This window comes from Gorilla gorilla, chromosome 4, assembly GCF_029281585.2.
Source record: "Gorilla gorilla gorilla isolate KB3781 chromosome 4, NHGRI_mGorGor1-v2.1_pri, whole genome shotgun sequence".
Taxonomy (NCBI): domain Eukaryota; kingdom Metazoa; phylum Chordata; class Mammalia; order Primates; family Hominidae; genus Gorilla; species Gorilla gorilla.
Genome location: NC_073228.2, coordinates 55,401,386 through 55,422,071, shown reverse-complemented (window position 1 = coordinate 55,422,071; position 20,686 = coordinate 55,401,386). Strand labels below are relative to the sequence as shown.

Here is a 20,686-nt window from a genome sequence, read left to right as displayed (position 1 = left end):
GGGAACCTGTTGATCTGAGTGATGGGGGAGGAGCCCTGTCGTGTTCTTTGTCACCCCTTCGGCCTTCCAGCGGGCAGCTTTCACAAAGGAGCTCCATTTTCCACCTGTTGCAGGGCAGGGGCAGCCTCAGCCTGGGCGAGGAGGCCTAGGGCTGAGATCACAGCCATGCCCTTTCATGTGCAGCCCACCCAGCTCACCTGGGCACGTCCCATTCTGTTCTTGCACCAACCTAGAGCAACCAGAGGTCCGGTTGGGTCAGCTTTTCACACCCCATGCCATGTTGAAACCTCAGTGGACGAGAAGGTTGTTTTGAAGTTCATATGCAACTGCTGGGTTTACTTCTGTCTTTGTCCCAGAACAGTTTCAGCATCAATGGCCTAGGGCGAGTTTGTTTGTTTGTTTGTTTGTTTGTTTTGACTCCTTATGTCTTTGAGTGTGTGGGTACATATGAGAAAACTCCCTAACTAGAGCATGCTGCTTCTGTTGACTAGTAAACATTATGTGGCAGAGAGCGCCTTCAAAGCACCAGCCTTCCCTGCCTGGGAAAGTGACCTGTAGGTGAACTTGCTTTTTTTTTTTTTTTTTTTTTTTTTTTTTTGAGACGGAGTCTTGCTCCATCACCAGGCTGGAGTGCAGTGGCGCGATCTCGGCTCACTGCAACCTCCGCTTCCCAGGTTCAAGCAATTCTCCTGCCTCAGCCTCCCAAGTAGCTGGGATTACAGGCGCATGCCACCACGCCCAGCTAATTTTTCTATTTTTAGTAGAGATGGGGTTTCACCATGTTGGTCAGGCTGGTCTCGATCTCATGACCTCGTGATCCACCTGCCTCGGACCCCCAAAGTGCTGGGATTACAGGCATGAGCCACCGCGCCCAGCCTGCTTTAAGTTTTAAGGAAGCACTTGTAAAAATAAAATCTGGAAGTACTGTCAACATACAAATTACATACAAATTTGGAGATTTATAATGAAGAATTTTGCCAATTTAGCTAAAATCTAAATCTTAGATTTAACTAAATCTTTTAAATCTTTGTGTTTCATTATGAAACACAAAACATTTATAATGAAGACACACTTCGTGTCATCATTATAAATCTTTGGTGTTATCCTGGCTCCTATATAAAGAGCACTGGCAGGCTCAGGCCAGAAGTGGAGAGGGGGTTTGGACCGACAACTATGTGTTGTTAATTTTCTTCTATTAAAAATATTTTTTACTTTTAGAAATTGAAATCATATAGAAAATTATGCTGGGCACAGTGGCTCACGCCTATAATCCCAGCACTTTGGGAGGCTGAGGCGGGTGGATCACTTGAGGTCAAGAGTTCAATCGAGACTAGCCTGACCAACATGGTGAAACCCCATCTCTTATAAAAATGTAAAAATTAGCCGGGTGTTAGGCTGGGCACGGTGGCTCATGCCTGTAATCCCAGCACTTTGGGAGGCTGAGGCGGGTGGATCATGAGGTCTGGAGTTCGAGACCAGCCTGACCAACATAGTGAAACCCCGTCTCTACTGAAAATACAAAAATTAACCGGGAGTGGTGGTGGACCCCTGTAATCCCAGCTACTCCAGAGGCTGAGACAGAGAATTGCTTGAACCTGGAGGCGGAGGTTCAAGTGAGCCAAGATCATACCACTGCAATCCAGCTTGGGTGAAAGAGCGAGATTCCATCTCAAACAAACAAAAAATTAGCCGGGTGTGGTGGCATGCACCTGTAATCTCAGCTACTTGGGAGACTGAGGCAGGAGAATTGCTTGAACCCAGGACGCGGCAGTTGCAGTGAGCAGAGATTGAGCCACTGCACTCCAGCCTGGGCAACAGAGTAAGACTCTGTCTCAAAAAAAAAAAAAAAAAAAAAGAGAAAATTATTGAAAGCAAATTAACCAGCATCATAACTCACCATTCAAAAATCATTGCTCATACTTTATCTTTTATAATGCTTAGAAATTAAGTATTATCAAGTCAAAGCTTCCTTGGGCCATTTCTCTTCCCTTCCCACTGAGACAACCACTCCCATGAATTTGGTACATTTCCTTCCAACTCTATTTAAATATCAGTTTTACTTCAAACTGCATTTTTTTTTTTTAAAGACAGAGTCTCTTCCCCAGGCTGGAGTTCAGTGGCACAATCTCGGCTCACTGCAATCTCCGCCCTCCAGGTTCAAGTGATTCTCTTACCTCAGCGTCCTGAGTAGCTGGGATTACGGGCACATGCCACCATGCCCAGCTAATTTTTGTATTTTTAATAGAGATGGGGTTTCACTGTGTTGGCCAGGCTGGTCAAACCCCTGACCTCAAGTGATCCACCTGCCTTGGCCTCCCAGAGTGCTGGGATTACAGGCGTGAGCTACCGTGCTCTGCCTTCAAACTGCTTTTTTGATGAATGTCAAAAGGACATAGAGGCCTGGTGTGGTGGCTCATGCCTGTAATCCCAGCACTTTGGGAGGCCTAGGGAGGTGGATGGCTTGAGCCCAGGAGTTCGAGTCCAGCCTGGGCAACATGGCAAAACCCTGTCTCTACAAAAAACACAAAAATTAACTGGATGTGGTGGCTCATGGCTATCGTTACAGCTACTTGGGAAGCTGAGGTGGAAGGACTGCTTGAGCTCAGGAGGTCGAGGCTGCAGTAAGCCATGATTGTGCCACTGTGCTCCAGGATTCTTGCTCAAAAAAAAAAAAAAAAAAAAAGACAAGACAAGACTAAGCATGGTGGCCCATGCCTACAATCCCAGCACTTTGGGAAGCCGAGGCCAGCCAGAGTATCACTTGAGCCCGGGAATTCAAGGCCAGCCTGGGCAACATGGCAAAACCCTGTCTCTACAAAAAATTAGCCAGGCATGGTGGCGCACCCCTGTAGCCCCAGCTACTCAGGAGGCAGAGGTGGGAGGATCGCTTGAGTCCCAGAGGTTGAGGCTGCAGTGAGTCTAGATTGCACCACTGCACTCCAGCCTGGGTGACAGAGCAAGACCCTGTCTCAAAAAAAAAAAAAAAAAAAAAGGACAGAAATCTTTACTAGCCTTTATTTTGTACTGTCACATATGTTCTATGTTTAGGGGATGGAACTCTTAGAGCATTTCACATTTCACATGATGTTTCTTTTTTTTCCTTTTTGTCACATGATGTTTCTTGTTAACAAAAATTGGAGAAGTATTTAGTGTTTTACAGAGCTTCAATTACTTGGTGTAAACTTTCAGCCAAAGGTGATCCAAAATGGAAATGGAGTGGAACTTGTTTTGTGTACTAGATTGTATCTTTTTTTTTTTTTTTTTGAGACAAGAGTCTCGCTCTGTCGCCCAGGCTGGAGTGCAGTGGCGCAGTCTCGGCTCACTGCAAGCTCCGCCTCCCCGGTTCACGCCATTCTCCTGCCTCAGCCTCCCCAGTAGCTGGGACTACAGGTGCCCGCCACCACGCCTGGCTAATTTTTTGTATTTTTAGTAGAGATGGGGTTTCACCGTGTTAGCCAGGATGGTCTCGATCTCCTGACCTCGTGATCCACCTGCCTCGGCCTCCCAAAGTGCTGGGATTACAGGCGAGAGCCACCGCGCCCGGCCGAGATTGTATCTTAAATCCAAATGACTACTGTATTATATGAAAGTAATCAGTTTTTTTTTTTTTTTTTTTTTTACAAAAATTACACTTATGGAGTTTCTTATTCCATTTATCCTCCTAGAAAGTACAGGAGATATTTTTTCCACAATATCAGATTACTCTTAATAATATTTTTAGATTCCTTCTAAAAAGGTACTTGCTAGAAATGTGAATTCCCAGGCCTTCACTTCCAGAAATTCTGATTAATTAGGTCTGGGGTGGGGTCTAGGAGTCTGCATTCTAACAGGCGGCCCAGGTGATTCTCGTGTAGGACTCCTTGGGAGCACACTTTGAAGAATGCGTCTACTATGCTGTGATGGTTTTATAACTTACTAATTTCAACCAAGGATTGGTGTAGTAGCCCATTCTCACGCCGCTATGAAGAACTGCCTGAGACTGGGTAATTTATAAAGGAAAGAGGTTTAATTGACTCACAGTTCCACATTGCTGGGGAGGCCTCAGGAAACTTACAGTCAGTGCAGGCAGGGGAAATGCCAGACGCTTATAAAACCATCAGGTCTCATGCGACTCACTCAAAATCACCAGAACAGCATGGGGGAAACCGCCCCCACCTGGTCCTGCCCTTGACACGTGGGGATTATGGGAATTACAATTCAAGGTGAGATTTGAGTGGGGACACAGAGCCTAACCATATCAGTTGGCAAACTTTTTTTTTTTAATTTTTTAAATTTTTTTATTTTAAGAGATGGGGTCTCACTGTTTGGCTCAGTCTGGAGTACAGTGGCATGATCCTGGCTCACTGCAGCCTCGAACTCCTGGGCTCAAGCAATCCTACTGCCTTGGCCTCCCAAAGTACTGGGATTACAGGTGTGAGCCACCACACCCGACCCTCTAGAAGTGTTTTTGTTTGTTTGTTTGTTTTTTGTTTTTTGAGACAGAGTTTCGCTCTTTCACGCAGGCTGGAGTGAACTGGGGCGATCTCGGCTCACTGCAACCTCCATCCCCCTGGGTTCAGGCGATTCTTCTGCCTCAGCCTCCTGAGTAGCTGGGATTATAGGCGCCCACCACCACACCTGGCTAATTTTTATATTTTTAGTAGAGACGGGGTTTCACCATGTTGGCTGGGCTGGTCTCAAACTCCTGACCTCAGGTGATCCACTCACCTCAGCCTCCCAAAGTGCTAGGATTACAGGCGTGAGCCACCATGCCCAGCCTAGAAATGTTTTACTAATTAGTAATGCAGTCTTCTAAAGGGAACTATTACATTGTCATATTGTGTTTCCAGACAGTATTTTTTCAGTTAAAGCTAAGGGAATAACTTCAGGATCCTCTGCCTTGGGACCCCTCTCGTTCAGCTGAAAACTTCATCCCTCCCTTTGCTGTAGGGTGGCACAGACACCCAGTTGCCCTCACAGTGCAGTCGGACTGCTCTCAGCATGGGAGCGGGCATGGCCTTCGCCAGTTGCCTCCATCCCGCTGAAGCAGAAGACTCAGCTGTTTACCTCACCCTGCTCGGAAACTCTAGCGTGGTAATTATAGGTGCCTTTGATTTGTAAAGAAAAATGGGAAATTAATTTCTCAGTACATTATAAGTGAAGTTAATTTGGTATAAAATCACTAAAAGATGTGGAATTGGACCAGGTATATGGTAAGGAAGTCCTCATAGGGTGAAGGTTGAAACTCTCCGCTGGAGCTTTAAGGATTTTGATATGTCTGATGAGACATCAAAGATGATCAAAGGGTGATTATTAACTACTGAGCTCTTAGTCCTGTAAACTTTATTCTAATTTATAAATTCTGTTCTTTATCTTCCCTTAAAGTAATAATGAGCTTGTAAGGACTGAAATCTTATTTATGAAAAGACCTGCATTTTCTGAGATGTCATGATCTTGCTTCTCAGAGGGCAGTAGTAACTTTGACAGTTTTGAGGCAAACTCATACCTACCTGGGTTTTATTGCTGATTAGTGATTTTTTTAAGCACTTTGCCTCTAGATGTTCTGACTTACATAAATAACAGTTTATCATTTAACCAAGCACATATGATTCACATTTAATTTTTACCACTTAGTCCTGGAAGATTTTAAAATGTTATTTATATAAGCCATTGCTCAAATTGGTTTCCAGTTATCATTAAACAAGTTTAAATACAGCTGTGGACTTTTGCGAGCTTTTTATTGGATATTTCACACCCGAAGACCATCTTGTACCACCAACAGTTTAGGATTCTTAGAGATTACTCCCCAGACTGTAGAAGTAAAGCACAATCACATCGACCTGACCTTATGTTCCTTAACTCCTTTCTTGCTGCAGTTTCCCGCCCCCTCCCGCCCCAGCCAGTGAAATGTACATTTTGGTAGACTTTGAATGGATGGATCCATTGTGGTCCAATTGTATGACTGAGCCACAAATGGACAACTCATGGAAGGACGGTTCTGGTCCCAGTGGGGCTACTAATTTTCTATGTAGAGTCTGGGAAAGCCTCTTAACCTCCATTTACCTCTGATTCTCTGGGAACTGCAACAGCAGAATGATACTGATCCGGGAGAGGCTGAGCAGTGCTTACGTGGCTTATGTGGGACAGGTGCCCAAACGTGCTGCCACAGGTCAGATGGGGCAGAATGAGGCAGATTTTCACATTGTATTAAGTTAGTTTTTAATGAGTTTAATATTCAGTTTGCACTTTTCAAAAACTGTGTATACAAATCACCTGGGATCTTGTTAACCTGCTGGAGCCGATTCTGTAGGTCTTGGAATAGAGCTTGCGTTCTGCATTTCTTTCAAGCCTCCAGGTGGTATTGATGCTGCTGGGGCTTGGATCACACTTGCTAAATGGTGAGGGCTGTAGAAAAGGGCTGTATTCTCCATTCCAATGGAGAATAGCCCCCATTCCAAGTCTAAAACAGGAGGCTCTTTTTTTTTTAGATGGAGTTTCTCATCACCCAGGCTGGAGTGCAATGGAGCGATCTCGGCTCACTGCAACCTCCGCCTCCTGGGTTCAAGCGATTCTCCTGCCTCAGCCTCCAAAGTAGCTGGGATTACAGGCGCCCACCACCACGCCTGGCTAATTTTCGTATTTTTTAGTAGAGACAGGGTTTTACCATGTTGGCCAGGCTGGTCATGAACTCCTGACCTCAGGCAATCTGCCTGCCTCGGCCTTCCAAAGTGCTGGGATTATAGGCATGAGCCACCGTGCCTGGCCAAGGGGGCTCTTGAAAGGCAAGAATGGGAGGAGAAAAAGCATGGTATACAATCTATAAAACAACTCCCCAAGAAACAACTCAGGTTTTCAGTACTATGGGCTGTTTTTACTTTGCTTTGATCACCAGTTTTTTTGTACCAGTTGTTTCGTTCACTCAATGGTAGTCCATCTCTTACTGTTATTCAGTTGTTTTTATATGTGTATCTTGTGTCATTTCTGTTAGATGATAAAATCCTAGCACAGGGTTATGCCTTATGTTACCTGTATATCCCTGCTCTAGTTACTACTGCTGCATAACACAGCTCTAAAACTCGTTGTAAAATAACTATTTGTTTTGTTTGCTTATCAAACAAAACTTGTTTACAAGTCCCTGTTTTTTTTTTAAAACAGGGACTTGCTCTGTTCCCCAGGCTGGAGTGCAGTGGTGCAATCACAGCTCCCTGCCCCTTTGACCTCCTGGACTCAAGCAATCCTTCTGCCTCTGCCTGCAATGTAGCTGGGACCACAGGTGCACATCACCATGCCCAGCTATTTTTTTTTTTTTTTTGTAGAGAGAGAGTCTTCTCACGTTGCTTCAGTTGGTCTTGAACTCCTGGGCTCAAGCAGTCCTTCCGCTTCGGCCTCCTAAAGTGCTGGAATTACAGGCTTGAGCCACTGCCCCTGGCCTAAAATGACTATTTGTATTGTACTCACAGATTCCTGTAGGTCAGGAATTTGGACCTCACTACCAGGGGCAACTTGCTTTTGCTTCACAATGTCCGAGGCCTTAGGTAGGAGATTCAAAGCCTGGGGGTGACTTGATGGCTGGGAGCTATAATCATAATAAAGTATCTCTACTTACATATCTAGTGGTTGAGCTTGGGTATCAGCTGGGACTCAGTTGGGATGTTAGCTAAACACCCATGGCCTCTCCGTGTGGTAGCTCTGTTGGGCTAGTTTGGGCTTCCTCACAGCATGGCAGCTGGGTTCCAAGGGCAAGTCCTAAGAGAACAAGGTAGCAGTGTGCCACATGTTTGTGCTCTGGCCTCAGAAGCATCATTTCTACTGTATTTTTTTGTTAGTTTGTTGCTTTAAAGACAGCGTCGTTCTGTCGCCTAGGTTAGAGTGCAGTGGCGCCATCCTAGCCCCCTACAACCTTGAACTCCTGAGCTCAAGCGGTCATCCTGCCTCAGCCTCCCAAAGTGCTGGGATTGCAAGCATGAGCCCCACGCCCAGCCTTTAGTGTATTCTTTTGGTTGAAGCCATCACAAAGGTTTCTCAGGGTTCAAATGAGGGGACATCAGCCCCACTGTTGGATGGGAGGAGTGTCAAGATTACACTGTAGGGTCTGGCCACAGTGGCTTATGCCTGTAATCCCAGCACTTTGGGAGGCCGAGGTAGGCAGATTGCTTGAGCCCAGGAGTTTGAGACCAGCGTGGGCAACATGGGGAAACCCTGTCTCTATAAAAAATACAAACATTAGCTAGCCATGGTGGCGCACACCTGTGGTTCCAGCAACATGAGGAGGCTGAGGTGGGAGGATCACTTGAACCTGGGAGACGGAAGTGGCAGTGAGCCAAAATCATACGACTGCACTCCAGCCTGGGCTACAGAGGGAGACCCTGTGTCAAAAACAAAACAAAAAACAAGGTTATATTGTAAGAATGTCATGTGAGATGGGAGATGCTGTGGCCATCTCTGGGGAATACATTCTGCAGCAGTTGGAACAACACTCAGCAGGGTGTTGACCGCATTGTATAAACTCAGTGAAAGACTGTTGTGTAAATGAGTGGTAGGTAATTTAAGCACCAAGGTGGGTGAGGACCAAATACAAGAATTCAATTCCAGATGTGAACAGATTACCCCATGGTACCCAGATAAATGCAGACCTTCCACCTTTTATAGTTATTGATAGTCTCTTCTTGCTATCTCTACTCTTTCTGTTTCCAACATGGAGAATCTATGAATTGATCACGTGGAACTGAACTTCTTCAAATCTTTGCATTCGTGTCACGATGCTGGCATGGGTTTTCCTGCTTATCTAGTGTACTGCCCCTCTCCTTCTTGGGCTGTGGCATATCCCAGCAGCTGGCTAGTATCTTACAGTGATCGGGCTGGGCGTGGTGGCCCATGCCTGTAATCCCAGCACTTTGAGAGGCCAAGGTGGGCAGATCACCTGAGGTCAGGAGTTTGAGACCAGCCTGGCCAACATGGTGAAACCCCCTGTCTCTACTAAAAATACAAAAGTTAGCCAGGTGTGGTGGTGTATGCCTGTAATCCCAGCTACTCGGGAGGCCGAGGCAGGAGAATCACTTGAACCCGGGAGGTGGAGGTTGCGGTGAGCCGAGATCTCATCATTGCACTCCAGCCTGAGTGACAGAGCAAGACACCATCTCAAACAAAAACAAAAACCAATGATCGGCTTCTCTTAGCCTCAGCAAATGCAGTGTGAACAGGCGCTGGTCCATCTGCGGACATCGAGATGGCTGGCCTGGTCACACCTACATAGGCAGCTGCTCTGTGGCTGCGTGTCACACTGAGGGACTATCTGTGGCTGAACCAGAGTGTGACTCTCAGTCTTTGGCTTTATGTATCTTATGTGTATTTATCCTCATCATGTGTACATATCCTCATGTATTATCCTATGATATCAGTTAATTAATACAGTGAGAAAAGCAAAAACGATCCCTCCTCCAAAGTAAGTAGAAGATGTTGAGATGTTTTACCACAATTGCTAAAGCTTTCCAGGTGACAGAACAATTTGTGAATATCTTTTATTTCATTTTACTTTAATATGTATATATGAGACAGGGTCACCCTGGCTGGAGTGGTACAATCATGGCTCACTGCAGCCTCGACTTCCCAGACTCAAGTGACCTCCTCATCTCGGCCTCCTGAGTAGCTGGGATTATAGGCGCATGAAACCATGCCCGGCTAATTTTTAAAATTTTTTTTGCAGAGACAGGGTCTCATTGTGTTGCCCCGGCTGGTCTTAAACTCTTGGGTTTAAGGAGTCCTCCTGCCGCAGCCTCCCAAAATGCTGTGATTACAGTTGTGAGCCACTGTGCCTGGCTGAAATTTTACTTTTTTATTTTTATATTTTGCGACAGAGTCTCGCTCTGTTAACCAGGCTGGAGTGCAATGGCACGATCTTGGCTCACTGCAGCCTCCGCCTCCCGGGTTCAAGCGATTCTAGTGCCTCAGCCTCCCAGGTAGCTGGGATTCCAGGTGCACACCACTATGCCTGGCTGATTTTTGTATTTTTAGTAGAGACAGGGTTTCACCATGTTAGCTTAGCTGTTTTTTGAGTTTTTGGGTAGAAATGGGGTTTCACCATGTTGCCCAGGCTCGTCACCAACTCCTGAGCTAAAGTGATACAACCACCTTGGCCTCCCAAAGTGCTAGGATTATCATTTTCATTACTAAATCAGAAATGTGGGCCGGACCTGGTGGCTCACCCCTGTAATCCCAAGATCTCTTGAGCCTGGGAGATCAAGGCTATAGTGACCTAAGATTGTGCCACTGTACTCTAGCCTGGGCAACAGAGTGAGACTCGGTCTCAAAACAAAAAGAACTAGACAGACATTTACTTTATTAGAAGGAGAAAATGTGATTACATAAGCTTTTTGAATATAAAAAGGTAACAGTGTAGGCCTCTCTAGTATATACTCTGGCCCTCTGAAATTCCTAAAACTGAAAGTATTTTAGTGAGAGCATTTTACACAGTCATCTGAAGCACTGTTGTGGCCATTTTCTGCTGTTGACTGAACATGAAAAGAAAAGCCGTAGATAGAATTTCAGTTAACTGCTGATTCTGGTGGTTGTCATCTTTTTTTTTTTTTTTTTTTTTAAAGAAAAGTAACCTCCGTGGCATTAGGATGGATGCTGTCTCTGATTAGGCCATGACCCCATGTAGCAATTCTGAATGTCAGGTACCACTGCTCCAGGTATGGATGCCAGTGCTGACCACAAGGCTACAAGGCTGATGCCCGCATCCCAGGAGCTCTGTGGAGCAGGGAGCAATCAGGTGTTATTAATATTGGTGTATGCATTACTGAGATTAGAGGCCCGCTGGGAAGACACTAATCTTGTATTTTGTTCAGTACTTAGTGTTCGATGCTTATTATCCAAAAAGACCAGCATCGTCTCTGAGAAGATGTTAAGAACAAACCAGACTGGGCGCAGTGGTTCAAGCCTGTAATCCCAGCACTTTGGGAGGCTAAGGCAGGTGGATCACCTGAGGTCAGGAGTTCAAGACCAGTCTGAGCAACATGGCAAAACTCTGTTTCTACTAAAAAATACAAAAAATTAGCTGGGTGTGGTGGCACGCACCTGTAATCCCAGCTACTCGGGAGGCTGAGGCAGGAGGATCATTTGAACCCAGGAGGCAGAGGTTGCAGTGAGCCGAGATCGCGCCATTGCACTCTAGTCTGGGTGACAGAGAGAGACTCCATCTCCCCCCCGCCCCCGTCCCCCTGCAAAAACAACAAAAAAACCCAAAAAACCCTGGGGTTGGTTTAAGACAGCTCTTCCTTTCTGTCTTTCACTCTACCCTACCCCCATCCCCCCAGCCAGGAAAATATTTTTTCCTCCAAGAAGCATGTGCCATTGCCAGAGCATCTTGGGAAGGCCAAGTTGAACACCATAGACTGTGATGTGGTCATTTTTAAGCATTCTCCCTGGTCATCATCGTCCCAGAGACCATTGTCCTGCAGTGGGATGGCATGTTCACTCAGAGAGCACCATGCAATTTGTGATCCCTCAAATACGGGTGAAACTCTGCTACCCTATCTCCTTTCCCTGTCTCCCAGGACACATTTACTGAGTAGATTTTCATGCACTTGTGATATAATACCCATGGGTTTTTTTATTTTTTACCATCCAGTTCTACTGATCTGATCTGAGAACTGGCTGACTCTAGGGCTTCTTGTAGTGCCTACTCTGGGGCTGCTCCTTGCTGAGGTCCACCCTCTGCAGCCAGGGGGATGTTTTGTGCACCAAATGGTGTACCAGGGTGTGGCAGTAGTTCCCTGTTCTGGCACTAGGGGAAACTGGAGCAGCTCGGCCCATCTGGGCTTAGCCTTTCTGTAAGTAGCACTGAAACACCTTCTTAGGCAGATCCACACCCCCCCGCATGTGTGGCAGACGCTGGCTGGTGGTTTGGAGCGCCGCGAGGCAGGTAATGAGAACACAGCCACGATGCAGTCACCGCAGAGAAGCAGTGTGTGGACTTGAGCTAGAAATCCGGACACCTTCCATCTTTTCCTAGTTTCACTTCTCAAGTTGAAATCTCTCACCCTTTCTGAACCGTGTATTTTCCAATCTGTCAAGGGGGTCAGGAGTGTTTGTCAGAGAAGCATCTATAGCATCTGTGCCCTCTACGTGCCCTCTGGCGGAAGTTGTTTTCCTGAAACTTTGGACCAGCTTTGGCATTTTAAGCAGGTTTGTTGGCAAAGAGATGGCCTGGCAGCAGCAGGGAGGCAGCAATGTGTCTGTCTCACTTGGATTCTGCCCCGAGGGCTCACAATCTGTTTTCCCTGCAGCACCAAGTACCCTAGCGCCACTCAGCAAATGCGAGTTAACGGAATCAGCCCTGCTTCCACAGGGAACCTGGGCTCCTTTGCCTCAGGAAGGCAAGTGGCTTCCCAGACAGCGTAATTTGGGAGGATGCATCGCTCTGCCACCCAGGCTGGAGTGCAATGGCACAATCTCAGCTCACTGCAGCCTCTTCCTCCCGGGTTCAAGCGATTCTCTTGGCTCAGCCTCCCTACTAGCTGGGATTATAGGCATGCACCACTGCACCTGGCTAATTTTTGTATTTTTAGTAGAGACGGGGTTTCACCATGTTGCCCAGGCTGGTCTCAGGTGATCTGCCCGCCTCGGCCTCCCAAAGTGCTGGGATTATAGGCATAAGCCACCATGTCTATGGCCAAGCCTCTCTTAATTAGACGACAACTAGATAACCTACTTGGAAATTTGATTAGCATCTTCCAGATTTTCCACAATGAGGAGCGTCATCCCCAGCAGCTTGAAGGCCTAATTTTGTGTTTATTACCACAGTGACTTTGCTTTTTAAACTAGTAGGATTCTGCCAGGGAAGACTTGGAAGTGGCAGGAGACCCTGCTCTGCTGTAGGAAAGGATGTTCTCAGAGTTCCTGCCCTGTTCATATTTTACATCCAATTTACACACACGCAGTTTCCTTATGTGACTGCGTCCTCGTTCCTCCTCATGCTGTGATTTCACCTGTGGACTGCTCTGTGTACTCCCATAGCATTAACCAGTCATGGGATGTGGGCTCCCAAAGCGAGGCCTAGCCTCGAGTGAGGAGGCAGCTCCCTTCAGAGAAGGGCAGTGTCCAGGAGGGACTTGTGGTCTGTTAGCACCAGCACGCCTGGTGCCTCAGTCTTGCAGGGGGAATGCAGACAGAGCCACAGCACTCACCTCTGCAGCAGTTCTCAGACGTGCCCCCGACCCGCAGCCTCACCTCAGAAAGGCAACTCTTCCAGCCCCACTCTGGAGGGACGGAATCAGAAGCTGGGGAAAGGTCCAGCAGTCTGTGCGCACAGCCCTCTGGGGGATTCTGAGGCATGCTCAGGTTTGAGAGCCCCTGCATTATAATGATAGAAATAGTTGTAAATGGAGCCAGGCACAGTGGCTCACGCCTGTAATCCCAACACTTTGGGAGGCCAAGGTGGGTGGATCACTTGAGGTCAGGAGTTTGAGACCAGCCTGGCCATTGTGGCAAAACCCCGTCTCTACTAAAAGTACAAAAAATAGCAACATGTGGTGGTGCACGCCTGTAATCCCAGCTACTCAGGAGGCTGAGGCAGGAGAATCTCTTGAACCTGGGAGGTGGAGGTTGCAGTGAGCTGAGATTGCGCCATTGCACTCCAGCCTGGGTGACAGAGCCAGACTCCATCTCAAAATATATATATAGTATATATAAATAAATACATATATATATATTTATAAACTTTTTTTTTCAAAAACCATTTTAAAATGTTAAACATACGTGTCATAGGACCCAGCCCTTCACTCCTGGGTATTGAACTGAGAGAGGAAGGCATATGTACGCACAAAGACCTGTACGTGGATGCTCATAGCAGCTGTACTCACAATAGCTTTAAACTAGAGACAACCCAGGTTCATCAGTAGGTGAATGGATAAACAGATTGTGGTGTATCTACACAGCAGAGTACTATCAGCAGTAAGAAGTGAGCTGTTGATAACCCAGCGTCATGGGTGAATGTCTAAGTTATGCTGAGTGAAAGAAGCCAGACCAAAAAAAAAAACCCATATATATATATATATATATGTGTACTATATGTACTATATATATATACACTATATATACACACTATATATATACACACTATATATATATATATATATAGTGTGTGTGTGTGTGTGTGTGCGTTTAGTTTTTGAGACAGAGTCTTGCTCTGTTGCCCAGGCTGGAGTGCAGTGGTGCAATTTCGGCTCCACTGCAACCTCCACCTCCTCCTGGGTTCTAGTGATTCTCCTGCCTCAGCCACCCAAGTAGCTGGGATTACAGGTGTGTGCCATCATGCCCAGATAATTTTGGTATTTTTAGTAGAGACCTGGGTTTCTGCACATTGGCAAGGCTGGTCTCGAACTCCTGGCCTCAAGTGATCCACCCGCCTCGGCCTCCCAAAGTGTTGGGATTACAGGCGTGAGCCACCACGCTTGGCCTATATATATTTATATGCTATAAATATATAAAAGTCCATTGATAGAAAAGTCTAGAGTGCAAACCATAGTGACAAGAAAGATCAGTGGTTGCCTGGGAATGGGGTAAAGAGCAAGAAAGGGTTGGATAATTTAAAAAAAATGAGGAAATTTTGAGGGGGATGATGGATGTGTTTATTATTATGATGTACTGGTGTCTCCATTGTGTACATATGTCAGAATTCATCAGGTTATGTACCTGATCAAGTTGTATAGCAGTTTATATGTCAAGAACACCTCAACAGAGCTGTAAAAAAAACACGACAGGTCTGACACTTACCTGGGAAAGGCAGGGGAGCAGGTGGTAGAACAACACATTTTTTATGATGTTCATGGTACTTACATAACATAAATGAATAAAATAGGGCCAACATGGAAAAGAAAACAAAATGAAGGAAAATGTCAAATTGCCATCCTGAACACCAGCACCGCCTGTAATTAGCGTTCCTGGCTGCAGCCACATCTGCGGTCCTGCTCCTCATGAAGCTGTCCTCCGTGCCATGTCCCGGCCGTGCCTGTCCTTAGCTTCCTGGTGCACACTGTCCTCCACCTTGTGTTCAGGCACAGGGCTGCTTGGCTCACCCTTGCTGCACCTGGCCTGTCCGTCCTCCCACCGCGGTGCCGCCCAGGCCTTCCCAATGCAGGGCTGGCTAACGGTGCATGGAAGAGACTTGAGTCCGTGTTGTGTCCTCATAGCCCACCGAGCAGGCAGCAGTGCCGGACATTTCGCGGATAGGTTGTGGTCTCTGAGTCTCCTCCTCTCAAGAGGATGAGATTTGTCTGTGTTATTGTCAAAACTCTATTTGTCACACCGCGGGTTATGTGTCAGTAACAAAAAGCTGAGACTTAGGCTGGTGTTTCTTACTGGTGCAGCCTTTAAATGCATACCTGCAAATGTTCAGTGCACCTTCCACTTCCTGGCTCTATTTCAGTCAAACCTGAGGTCGTAGTGAAAGTCGGTGAGGAATTCTTTGGAACTTCCTGATTGGCTGTGTCCTTGCCTCCTTGTCTTCCCGCAGATTTGATTTGTATCCACTGTCACCAGCACTGCTCACTTAGGACTTTCTGGATCCGGACCCAGGCAGCGCACACTGGACTCTTGAGGAAGTGAGTACCCCACCACTGCCTGCCTGTTGAACCCGGGGAGGCTCTTGTCTGACTGAAATCACTGCAGGCTTCCCGACGATCCCCTGGGTGTGTGTGGGCAGGCGCACTTGCCACTGGGCACAGGTGATAAAGCATTGTGATTTTTTTTTGGTGAGAGGAACGGATGTATCTAAGATCTCAGGAAACTGAGAACTTCCTTTTCTGCTCTTATTAAATGTCAATATATATATAATATATATATCTATATATGTAAATGTATATATTGACATTTAATAGCAAACACTGGAATAATGAGAGGATAGTGACGTTCAGTCGTTAAAAGCCAGTGGGATTCATCGTGGAGCTCAGAATTAAGGTGAAGTTATTTAGCCACACCCAAGGTCAGGTCAGGTAAAATGCTCATTTAACTTACAGGAATGAACTTTGAAGACCATGGCCTTCAAATTGCCTGGGATTATTTCCATGGAAATGCTACTGTGTTTACATTGTCACGAAATGATAGGAAATAGTTTTTGGTTTGGGTTTTTGTTTTTGTTTTGAGACAGAGTCTGTCACCCAGGCTGGAGTGTAGTGGCACGATCTCAGCTAGTTGCAACCTCCGCCTCCCAGGTTCAAGCGAGTCTCTTGCCTCAGCCTCCCGAGTAGCTGGGATTACAGGTGCTCGCCACCATGCTCAGCTAATTTTTGTATTTTTAGTAGAGACAGGGTTTCCCAATGTTGGCCAGGCTGGTCTCGAACTCCTGACCTCAGGTGATCCACCCGCCTCAGCCTCCCAAAGTACTGGGATTACAGGCATGAGCTACCTCACCTGGCCTTTCCTTTTTTTTTTGAGACTGGGTCTCCCTGTTGCCCAGGTTGCAGTGTGGTGGTGGCGCAATCACAGCTCACTGCAGCCTCGACCTCCCGGGCTCAAGTGATCTGCCCACCTCAGTCTCCTGAGTAGCTGGGACTACAGGCATGCACTACCACACCCAGCTAATTAAAAAAAAAAAAAAAAAGTTTTTTGTAGAGATGGGGTCTCACTGTGTTGCCCAGGCTGGTCTTCTGGTCTTGAACTCCTGGGCTTAAGCAATCCTCCCACCTCAGCCTCCCAAAGTGCTGGGATTACATGTATGAGCCACCATGCCCAGCCACCCCCCCACCCCACTTTTTTTTTTGGACAATCACCAGAGAGCTGAATTTTACATTGATTTCACATGTTTGTGTCTTAGGTGACTTTTCCCAACTGTTAATTGATAGAAAATGATTTGTCTGTATCCTTGAAAGATTGTACTGTATTATTAAAAAAAAACCCTCTAATCTTCCCATTTGACAAATGTGACAGAAGGCTGTGATGAATCAGTAGCATTTAAAGTACTGACACATACCTGTATTTTGCAGGAAGGAGACTCTAATTTTGGATTCCTTGGTGGAGGAAAATAAAACACTCTGGTCTTGCCCCCAACGATGCAAGTGTGACTGCTGGCGTCTTCATGAGCTCCAGAGGTCACAGCACGCTACCAAGGACTCTCATGGCCCCTCGGATGATTTCCGAGGGAGACATAGGAGGCATTGCTCAAATCACCTCCTCTCTATTCCTGGGCAGAGGCAGTGTGGCCTCCAATCGGCACCTCCTCCAGGCTCGTGGCATCACCTGCATTGTTAATGCTACCATTGAGATCCCTAATTTCAACTGGCCCCAATTTGAGTATGTTAAAGTGCCTCTGGCTGACATGCCGCATGCCCCCATTGGACTGTACTTTGACACCGTGGCTGACAAGATCCACAGTGTGAGCAGGAAGCACGGGGCCACCTTGGTGCACTGTGCTGCAGGGGTGAGCCGCTCAGCCACGCTGTGTATCGCGTACCTGATGAAATTCCACAACGTGTGCCTGCTGGAGGCGTACAACTGGGTGAAAGCCCGGCGACCTGTCATCAGGCCCAACGTAGGCTTCTGGAGGCAACTGATAGACTACGAGCGCCAGCTCTTTGGGAAGTCAACAGTTAAAATGGTACAGACACCTTATGGCATAGTTCCCGACGTCTATGAGAAGGAGTCCCGACACCTGATGCCTTACTGGGGGATTTAGTGCCACTGAAGCCTGTGTCAGCAGCCCGAGCGGGGCCAGCATCTGCTCCCCGCCGTCTGCTCCCTCTCCTCTCTTCTCAAATGGCTGACTTCTGGTTCTCCCTCAAGTGTTTTTTACACTGGGTGTTCAAATTTATTTTAAGAGATAGGGAGGGAGGGGACATAAAGGGAATGCATACATTGCTAGTCACATTTTTAAAATTAACATTTTGGAATAGTGTTTATGGAAATCTTTAGCTTTTAATCATTTTTACCAATTTGAACAGTTTAATAAACTGGTTCTGCTGTCTTCTGAATCTCATGCCTTTGGCACCTTGGTAGGTGCAGGAGGAGCTCAGTGCAAAAATCACTTTGGGGCCTCATTAACCCTTTAGAGACAAGCTTTGCCCCAGGCTGCGGACCAGACAGATGCTTAGGGAAGGTTGATACCAGCTTCAGTCTCTACTGGATTAGCCCTACTCTTTCCTTTTCCCTCCATTATTTAGTGACTCTGTAAGTTAAATACACCCTTATTATTTAGCTGTTAAGTAACTATAATGAAATCTGCTGCAAAAACTCTCTTGGAATCCATGTGCCCAGGATTATATTAGCATTATTTTTAATAAATCTATATGCTTAACATATTAGAATTTTTACTAATAATTTCAGGGTGTGTGTGTGTCGATGATGGAAAAAAGGGGCTCTCCAGTAACTAACTAACTGCTGACATGTGGCCCCTGTGCCAGTTGGGAACATTACTTAAAATATACATCCCAGCAGAGTCCTGTCGGCGCGTCACATCCTGGTGGACGGGCAGACACACCGTCCCGGTGCTGGGCCGGTGGGAGATGATTGATAGTGCACGCTCTGATCAGGGGTGCTGGTTTTGGTTTCCTCTTGGTTAGTGGAGCGCCCCGAAGCAGCGTGTCCTCCATCAGAGAAACTGGTTTTCAATAAAAGGTGCCTCTGCTTGACTATTATTACCACATACGAAAATGCCCTAAACCAAACCTCAGTGTGAGCGATAAGCAAATAACAACAAACAATGGCTGCCTTTGTTTAACTTTGGGACTGTCTGTCTGTCACCCAGTTCACTGCTCCTGATAAAACGGGCAGCACCGCTCATCATCAGATACATGGTAGAAGGTGAATGAGCTCGCCCCTGTCCCACTCCTGGGACACTCCTGGGCACTTTCCACGTGCCCCCAAGTAACCACTGTCCTAGGGCGTGCCTTTCTGCTGGATGGAGGGCATCCTGGGCGTCTGCCCGTGCGATGGGAACCCGCTGCGGCACTGCTCTTTGGCTTCATTTATCAGGAAGGTTGTAGCTTGCTCACCAGAGGAATAGTTTTCTAGATTTTTTTGGGTCAGTTTTGGCAGGAAGCCATACATAGGCCAGTAGCTACATATTTAGACAAATATCCTCCACATTTTACCTGGTTTGTGGCAATGGTTTTTTTCCATCTAAATTCTACCTTTTATTGCTTTATACCCGTGGCTGCCCACTGTTATAAACATGCATCATTATTCTCTAGAAAAATTAAAATGAAAAAAATTATTAATAGTTTCTATGGGAAATCAGAGGAAACAACAAATGCTATAAGATCAAAAAAAAAAAAAAAATCCAGGGAGGCTCTGGCTGCTTTAGTAGGAGGCTCAGCTTTGAGTCTGGGAGTTTCTGAATAAGAGCCCCCAAATAACCATTGTCCTAGGGCGAGAAGACACCTGGTGACAGATGTTCTTGGTAATTAATGAAAATTACCTGTAGAATTCCTGGCAAGCAGCACTACGGGGCTGTAACTAAGTTCTTCGCACGTGGGAAGCTGAACACCTTTGTAATCTTAAGCACATGGGCCCCTGTTCATCCTAGTGACTTGCATCTATGTGAAATCAACCCAACAAAGACCAGACCAAGAAAAGGCTTAGTAGCCTGACATTCTTCTACACTTGTATTTTGGTTAGGGAAGTTTAACAAGGGGTGATTTCAGAACAGACCCTGAAAATATTTTAAAGGTAAAGCTTTATAATGTCTAAACATATCAATTAGAGCAGTTGTTTATTAAAACACAAACAAGGGAGAAACCACACCATCTTTTAAAATACAGGCACGAATTCCACATCACGCAGAAGACAACGCATTTCGCTAAGGGCCACAGCATTCACTGGTTAATAAAGCCACAGCTACAAAGTAATGAGATGTCCCACATGAATATTTTTTTAACCACTTACATTCACGTCAACATATAAATAATGGAATTAAGTAAAAACTTCATTATAATGCTATTTTGTTAGAAAAGTATTTGTAAAGTGGCATTTTTCCCCCAAGAGCTGTTTCACTTAAGCTTTACTTCCTCGGCCTGGCAAGGGGCGGGCTTTTCAGTATTGTTATTTGGTACACACTTACCTGAAGAAATAAGTAAGTAACTTAAACATAAAAAACATAGTCGACACACATCTTGCCCTGCATTCTGACATTTGCTGGAATGGTCTACAGCAGGCTACAATGCTCCCTTCTGAATGGCAAATGTCTGAAAATGTCAAAGTTTATTAACTGTTCACAAAGGCAGGCATTTGACCTCGAAGGTGTTAAAGGGAATTTTTTTTTTTTTTTTTTTTTTGAGACAGAGTTTCGCTCTTGTTGCCCAGGCTGGAGTGCAGTGGCGCGATCTCGGCTCACTGCAACCTCCGCCTCTCTGGTTCAAGCAATTCTCCTGCCTCAGCCTCCCGAGTAGCTGGGATTACAGGCACCTGCCACCATGCCCATCTAATTTTTGTATTTTTAGTAGAGACAGGGTCTCGCCATGTTGGCCAGGCTGGTCTTGAACTCCTGACCTCGGGTGATCCACCCGCCTCGGCCTCCCAAAGTGCTGGGGATTACAGGCGTGAGCCACCACGCCTGGCTAAAGGGAATTTTTGTAGTGGTCCCCAGTACAGGGCCAGCATTTCCTATTTCTGTAACATACAGCCCTATAATCTTTGCAAAGCTGAAGTACACTTGAAATAGGCAAACAGAAGACACCTTTAAACAAATAAGACCCCCCCCAAAACCCTTCAAATA

The 20,686-nt window shown here is 46.2% G+C and overlaps 1 protein-coding gene across 4 annotated transcripts in view; it reads left to right on the top strand.

Annotated features, from left to right (window-relative positions):
* Positions 1-18,272, top strand: part of DUSP14 (dual specificity phosphatase 14) — a 34,955-nt gene extending 16,683 nt beyond the window's left edge. For all 4 annotated transcript variants that reach the window (XM_063706510.1, XM_063706512.1, XM_063706509.1 and 1 more), the window contains exons 2-3: positions 15,494-15,581; positions 16,962-18,272. In XM_063706510.1, the coding sequence (XP_063562580.1) occupies positions 17,054-17,650 (597 nt within the window). In that variant the 5' untranslated portion in view covers positions 15,494-15,581; positions 16,962-17,053 and the 3' untranslated portion in view covers positions 17,651-18,272. The remainder of the gene's footprint in view (positions 1-15,493; positions 15,582-16,961) is intronic.
* The last annotated feature ends 2,414 nt before the right edge of the window (positions 18,273-20,686 follow it).